Below are 7,960 nucleotides of genomic sequence, written 5' to 3'. Positions count from 1 at the left end.
CCCTGCTTGTGTTCCCTCTCTCGCTGTGTCTCTCTCTGTCAAATAAACAAAATCTTAAAAAAAAATTAAAAAATAATAAATAAATAAATAAATAAAATAAAAAGGGATCATATAGGCAAAAGTACTTCTAGCAGGATACATGAAAAACCAGACACAGAGACTGACACTGGGGATGGGACTTAGGTACTAATGTTCAGGGTGGATGATACAGACTTTCTGCTGAATAACGTTCTGTGCTATTTGAATGTTTCACACATAGCTCATCACTTTCATGCTTTTAATTAATTGTTTTAAAGATGTCAGAAAAGAGTTCTAATAGGCATAAGTCATCTTTGGCACAACTAAATGTTGTGAGGAAAGTTACCTTGCAGAGAAGAAAGAAGGCGCAAGAACCTCTGAACGACTTCTTGCTTCAGAAAGTTTTTAGGCAGTAGCCGGCTTCCTGAGTTCATGTACTTCACCAGCTGCTCAGAGGCCTTCCGGAAAATGTCGGTCTCAATAACAGGTCCGTCACCATTGTTCAGTCCTGCAAAACAAGCACACGATGCCTCCGAATACAGAGATCACAGCTGAGGGAGATTGCAAAAGTTACCCCGGTTTGCCACCCTTCCGCGGAGCCCCTTGTTTGCCCCATGACTTCGGGTCTCCTTCCATCAAGAGGTGGAGCCTATTCTCTTCCCCACCCTGGATTCCAGCCTGGCTTCCAGACTTGGTATGACCAATAGAATGCAGTGTGATTTTTGTCCTGGTTCTAAGGTGGGGCCTCAAGAAGCCTGGCTTAGTTCTATTCACTCTCTTGAGACCCTGGCCTCTGCCAAGTGAACAGGTCCAGTCTCGACTTCGGGGGGACAGGAGACAGCATAGAACAAAGAGGAATCAGTCCGGTTGTCCAAACTGAGGGTCCATAGATGTGAAACAGCCTGGCCAAGATCAGCAAGACCACAGCCTCTTGGAGGAATTCAGTTAAAGCTATGAGAACAACCCAGCCTAAACTGCTGGCCTGCAGGGTCACGAGTGAAATAAATGCTTGTTGTTTAAAGCGACTAAATTTGGGAGCACTCTGTTACACAGCAATACATAACTAACATAAGAGTTGAGGGAAGTGACAGAAACAGGAGGGCTTAGCACCACATGCCAGCCACCCACGCGTCTCACTGGCCAGCAGAAAAACCCAAGAAGAAGGAGCCACCTCTCTGGCCAAAGAAGGGAAAACAATATCCCCTTGGTTCAGTTTATTTGAGAAAGTAGCCATGATTAGAAAACCCCCCCTGACAGAATGTTGAAATGGGCAAATGTTTTATTTGCTATCAGGTGATACACTCAAAAAGCACTCTCGCTTAAAATAGAATATTACTGAGCACATCAGGGAGCAAAACTGGACGTGCTTTCACACCCAATGAAAAGGGCCCGGCCCACAGCATTAGGTGCTGTCACACTGTGCAGAGATGAACAAAGGTTCAATGTCGTGTTCCAACGAAGTAGGAACACTTTAAAAGAGATGGACTATTTGAAAATGAGAAAAAAATGAAAAACATCCTACCTTCATCAGGTTTCCCAGCAGTAGGCCCTGGGTCAAGGATTTGTGTGTAAGCAATTCATGAAGGAGGTGACGGGTGGGAAGCACATTAGGGGTCAGAAGGAAGCCAGGTGGCCTTGCCTGATCCCCCAGGGGAGCTCTGGAGTGAGAGTACCCCTCACAGCTATCCCCATCCAAGGCCAGGAAGACGGGCTTTCAAATTCTCACCTCGATCTATCACTGGCTATAGGCTGCCCTGGGAGGATGTAAGTCCTCAGGCACTTCTAGTTTAAAGGAGCCCCAGCAAAACTGGCTCCATACGCTGTTCTCCTTGAGAGGAAGCCTTAGGTGCTAGCTTCCCAAAGTCAAGGCACCCCCATGTCAAGGGGTACACAAATGGTGAAAGGGATCCAGGGGATCCAAGCAGAGCTCCAACATTATCTGCTGTGCCTTCTGATACACACCTGGGTCACCTTTCAACAAATCAAGTCAGAACACAAGAAACACACACAATCACACACCGACTTCAGGGGCTCACTGCCCTCTACTCAAGAGACCTTCAGGTGCCAGAGAGAAGCAAGACCCACTTTAGCACCATCCTCCAGAGAAAAAGAAATGGAAACCACTTAGCAAAGGAAGACCTACATCACCTCAGCTGGAAGCCCAGAAAACATCTATGTGCTCTGACAGTGACTCGGCCCTCCCACCTTCATCCTAAAATACCTACGAACACACAGAAATGGTGAAAGCTCACATTACAGAGAAACAGGATCCTTGGAAAAGGAGCAACTTCCTTCACTATCATGTGTTACTTGTCCCCCAGCCTCATGCCATTAAAATCTTTTCTAGAACAACATTCTTCCACTAGGGAAATTAGTATAAAAGTCACTTGACACTGAACAGAAATAGACTAAGATGGCCAGTATAATTAGATGCAGTTGTATAATAAATGCATGGCTGTCTGGTTCAGAATAGTTAAGCAATGGGTCAGAGAAAGTTCCACATGTCAAAAAAGAAACCAGAGAATGATACTAACAATGTAAAGACACATAGAAGGAAAGGTGCTGGCAAGGGTACCCCTGGGTAGATGTGGGTGACTTATTTATTACTCTGAATTTGTCTAGTTTTTTTCTAAATTTTCTATAAGCTTAGTAAGAGACAAAAGAAACATCAGAATATAAAGTTGCTTGTATATTATAATCACAGATTGCTTTTCAAAAGATGATTACGTAAGTGCTGAACACCACCAACAAAAAGACTGGATAAAATATGCCAAAGTATAATCACAATAAATTTTTCTTTTTACATAAAACTATGTTTTTACAAATTTTCTACAGTGATATTTAGTAAATACATAAGCAGATTTGAAATTAAAAATTAAAACAAAGAGATCTTCTGAAATTGCAACAGTGCTCAGAAGTGTTAGAAAATAGAAATAAATCATTTCGAAAAGAGATTTTGCCCTAGCCTGAAATTTTTCTTTCAAGCTAAAAAAGGTAAAACTGATTAAGTTTTAGTACACACATTTTATCAATTCAAATTTATGTCCCCATTTCATTTTTTATAAAAAAAAAGAAAAATGTATAATTATGAAAGCATGGAATACAACTAAATGACCAAATCACAAATATATTAATTGGGGGGGGGGGGCAGGTGAGTTTATGGAGAATTCATGTTTTCTTGTTTTCCTTTTCTATATTTTGTAATTCTTTTAAAGAAAACATTGCATTTATAGTAAGGAAAAAGTATCATGAGCATCCTTTAGGTCGATTCCAGATGCCTGCATTTACTGAAAACAGGGCACCGTCTTTGGTGCTGAGGGATGGTAAGATGACGAACCAGGGCCTCTGCGTACCAGGCCCCATCCGTGGGGAAAACCAACACAGAGAGAAGGTTCCAGGGTCCTCTGAGTGCTGTGTCCGAGGTGCCTGCATGAGCACAGAGCAGAAAGCAGCCGGCTCCCACTGGAGCAGCAGAGAGAAGGCCTCGGAGGCCTGGAATGGTTCTCACTCTGAGTGAATCACAGATTACAAACCCTGAGGAGAAGGAAGGCTCCAATCCTGTTCTTGGTCCTGAGAAGAGAGAATCGACAGCGGCCAGAGAGGTAGGTGTGCTGCCACCTGGTGGTGGCCGTGAGAGGCAGGTAAAAGCAGTTAAGAGTTTTCATTTTCCACCGCGGTCACCCAGTCAACCGCAGTCCAGAAGCAGATGATCCTCCTTATGACAAATCGTCAGAAGGTCAGTAGTACGGGTGCCTCGGTGGCTCAGTCGGTTAAGCCTCCGACTCTTGGTTTCGGCTCAGGTCATGATCTCAGGGTTGTGGGATCGAGCCCTGCATCGGGCTCTGCACTCAGCACAGAATCTGCTTGAGATTCTCTCTCTCCCTCTCTCTCTGCCCCTCCCCCCATGCTCTCTCTCTCTAAAATAATAAATAAATAAATCCGGAAAAAAAAAAAAAAAGATCAGTAGTAGCCTAATGCTCTGTCACAGTGCCTACATCATTCTCATTTCACCTGACCAGGCAGGCATTTTATCATCCCATTATCATCACAAGAAGTGTGAGTACAGTATAGTCAGGTATTTTGAGAGAGAGAGAGACAACATTCACATAACTTTTATTACTGCAGATTGTTATAATTGTTCTATTTTATTATGAGTTGTTGTTAATCTCCCACTGGGCATAATTTATAAATCAAACCTGATGGGATGTATGTATAGGAAAAAACAGTACATACAAGGTTCAGTACTATCCACGGTTTCAGGCATCCACTGGGAGGCTTGGAAGTATCCCCTGCAGATAAAGGGGGACTGCTGTATACAGTCCTGACTACTTAGAGGTAAAGCCTTGTTCCTCCAAGTGGGCTCTGGCTTCCCCTGGTACTTTGCAAGAAGTGCAGAATCTCAGGTCCTGCCCTGAACCTGCTAAATCAATATCTGCATTTTAACAGGCTCCCAAATGGTTCCTGTTAACAATGGGAAGCTCCAGGGTGCCTGGGTGGCTCAGTTGGTTAAGCAACTGCCTTCGGCTCAGGTCATGATCCCAGAGTCCCGGGATCGAGTCCCGCATCGGGCTCCCTGCTCAGCAAGGAGCCTGCTTCTCTCTCTGACCCTCCCCCCTCTCATGTGCGCTCTCCCTCTCTCTCATTCTTGCTCTCTCAAATAAATAAATAAATAAATAAATCTTTTTAAAAAAAAGACAATGGGAAGCTCTGGTTTAGAGAACAGCAGAAATCTTCAGCAAGACCCTTCATTTCACACCTCGGTGCAAAAGCCACCCTCTCCAAAGTCATCATCACCATAATCATTAAAATGTTGCACAGCAACGCTCAGGATGAGCGAAGGGTGAGAACATCTTTTATCCTAGTCTCTCAGTTAGAATGCTGTTCGTCTGGGTACAAAAACCTAGCATCCTGATGGTGCTTTACTTGGGGCCACAGATGTAAAAAATCAAAAATCATTAAGTCCGTGGACTCAGGTCAGGAGCCAGGGTACCCAACTCCCCAGCAGAAGCTCTTCCCAAAGATAGTGTGCGTCCATCAAGCCCATTAATGTGTGAGGATGGGGAGGGATTAAAGTCCATAAAATCTTCATTTTTATGACTGGAGATCTACATTTATGCCCATGGCCCCAGGCCCTCCCTTTGCCTGTCTTCTCAGCTACTACTCTGGTTTAAAAGACCATGCTGGGACTAAAGTCTAAAACTACACTATCCACTACAGTGGCCACTGTATTTAAAATAAAATTAGAATTTCAATTCTTCTGTTGCATGAGTCATGCAGATTTCAAGTGCTCAAAAGCCATAGGTGGCCAGAGGCTATCCTATGAGACAGAGCAGATATAGAACATTTACATCAGTACCGAAAATTATACTGCATGGTCCTCATCTACAAAGATTCCCCAGCCCCACCTCAGGTTTTAAAGTTTATGCCACTGGCAAAATCTTAGAAACAAAATGCATGCATACAACTCTATACAGCTGTATGGATGCACAAAGTAACCGTGCTACTCAGTACAGATGTCATATTCCAATACTGACGTCTACAAGGGTTCCACCGCTAGGGGTCTTTGGGAATTACGCTACCCAGAAGACTCCAACTCACTAGCCCTGCCTCATAACTGGTCATCCTCAGCTTGTCCGATTTTTATCAGTTTCTTTTGCTTTTTGTGATTCCATGTTTCCCTATAGTCTTTCAATATTCTTCTAGCATGGCAAGGAAAAATTCATGGTCAATGGTCTAGAATACTTTAAAGTAACCAAACATCCAATAAGTTTACCAAGGAGTATCAGGGGCTGTAGGCTTCACTGTATCCACTGTCATCACAAACTACCCAGTGAGCCAAAAGGCAGGCTTGGAAGGAGGCACATTCCTCTTGAATGTGCTTTTCTTCCCAAGCGAGCATAACTGAATTCTAATAAGTAAAAGGGAACCAGCTGCTTTTCTACTGAGTCTCTTCTCCTGGTTCCAAATCTGGGCCACAAATCTAGCTGGTGAAGGTAGAGAGGAAAGGAGGGTTAGACCCTATCTCAGAAACTGAGCTGTTTTTAGGATTAGCAGATATTCAAAGATTCTATTATGCTCTCCCCCCCCAAAAAAAACTGAAAAAAATCAAAACTTTAAAAACTAAACAGGATAGCATGGCTTATGCTAAAGCCCATACCACTAGATACAGCCTACACATACACATATACAGTATTCTAAGAATTAAGGTTAGAAATAATTGCAAACAAAAAAATTAAATGCAAGCAAAAAATCTGCAAACAAATCAGCCATTTTCTACCATTAACTGGTGGTCCTTTTTTGTTGTTATACTAAAACCTGGAAATTCGCTAACAAAGAAATCTGTTCAGTTAGTTTCAATTTCTCAAACAGTAGAACCCACCCTGAAGCTGAGATTACAGGCATAAACTCTCAGAAAGCATCTCACAGTGACTTATTAATTTACTACTTCACAGAAGAAATCACAAGTCCTTAACACGGGGGTCTTTTAAAAACTAAATATATGTATCAGTTTAAAAAAAAATCCATGAAAAATAGAGAACTCTGCAAATACACTTCTTTCCCCTCATTCCAGTGATCTCACAGAAACAACAGATGATATTTTAAATAAGTAAATGAAAATGAAAACATGGAGCAATGAGGGGCAGGGACGTTAAATGAAAAACAGCTTCTCCCCCATGTGAAAATTTCCTGACCCTGGCAATTGCGATGACCCCCACCTGTCCAACTGCATCCCACTCCAACACATACACCCCGCCACCTACTTACCCACTCCAGGGGCAGGGGAGTGTTTCTGGGGAAACACATCCAAATAACTTCAGTAAACACACTAACCATCTATTAAGTATTAATCAGTCCAGTCCTTCATTCATGCACACAGACCATCCGAAGAGCAGAAGATAATTAAAGAAAAGCAATAGCACAAAAGAGAAACAAGAAAGTGAATCTACTCACCCCAAAAGAAATAAATAATTCAGAGAAGAGGAGGATGTTCTTTTAGAAAAAAAAAAAATTCAATATTCTCAAATGCCATTCAAGAAGAGGTGGCACATATAAAACAAGCAAAAGCTGCCATGGATGAGAAAAAAATCAGAGAGCAAGAGTTCTTAGAAATTAAAACTGAGTTTCCAAATTAAAACAAATGCAATGGGCAAGCTGAGTTATAAAAGGAAAAGCTGTAGACCAAGTTAAAGGTCTGGGAAGAAAAAATACCTAGAAAACAGTAGGGAAAAGTAGAGAGACGTGTTATAAATTCAGGAAGCTCAGCCATTTAATACTTGCAGCAAAGAGACATCAGAAGGGAACAAAATGATAGAAGATAAATTTCCCTGAGCTAAAAAAGTTAGATTGAGAGGGGCCAACAAGAGCCAAGTGAGAAGAATGTATAAGGACCCACACCAAGAAACTTCCCAGGGACATTTCAAAACTCGAAGGACAGAAAAATCCTAGAAGGGAAAATAAATGAGACTGACATCAGACTTCTAATCAGTAGCAAATGGAGGTTAGAATACAATGACACAATTTCCTCAAAGTTGGGAGCAACAAGGTTTTACAGCATATTTCATAAATCTAAGATCCTGTGCATTGTCCTACACACCAGAAACAGCTGCATCAAACTGACCCATCACTGATGGTAAAACACATTCCAATTTTAAAGATGTGGGGAGAATCTGCAATTTAGAATCCATGAAATACAATGCCTATATTCGAAAATACAATGCCCATATTCAACCAATATAAAGACAACATAAAGACATTTTCAAAAACTCCGTAAGTCCATGCCTCCTCCAGAAGAAACTTACTTGAGTAGGTATACTAACAGATCAAGAGAGAAATCTAAACAGACAACATGAGCCACAAAGTCATATATGAGTGCAAGAACTAAAGGAAGCATTTATACACACACACACACACACACACACACACACACACACACACACACACA

General features: G+C 42.0%; 1 protein-coding gene across 1 annotated transcript in view; it reads right to left on the bottom strand.

Moving 5' to 3' along the window:
• Window positions 1–7,960, bottom strand: part of TRANK1 (tetratricopeptide repeat and ankyrin repeat containing 1) — an 81,751-nt gene that overhangs the window by 45,105 nt on the left and 28,686 nt on the right. Inside the window, exon 9 of the mRNA XM_021677515.1 lies at window positions 365–526. Within this exon, the coding sequence (XP_021533190.1) occupies window positions 365–526 (162 nt within the window). The remainder of the gene's footprint in view (window positions 1–364; window positions 527–7,960) is intronic.

This window comes from Neomonachus schauinslandi, chromosome 1, assembly GCF_002201575.2.
Source record: "Neomonachus schauinslandi chromosome 1, ASM220157v2, whole genome shotgun sequence".
NCBI lineage: Eukaryota > Metazoa > Chordata > Mammalia > Carnivora > Phocidae > Neomonachus > Neomonachus schauinslandi.
The sequence above is the reverse complement of the archived record's forward strand: the minus strand, read 5'-3'. Positions and strand labels throughout refer to the sequence as shown.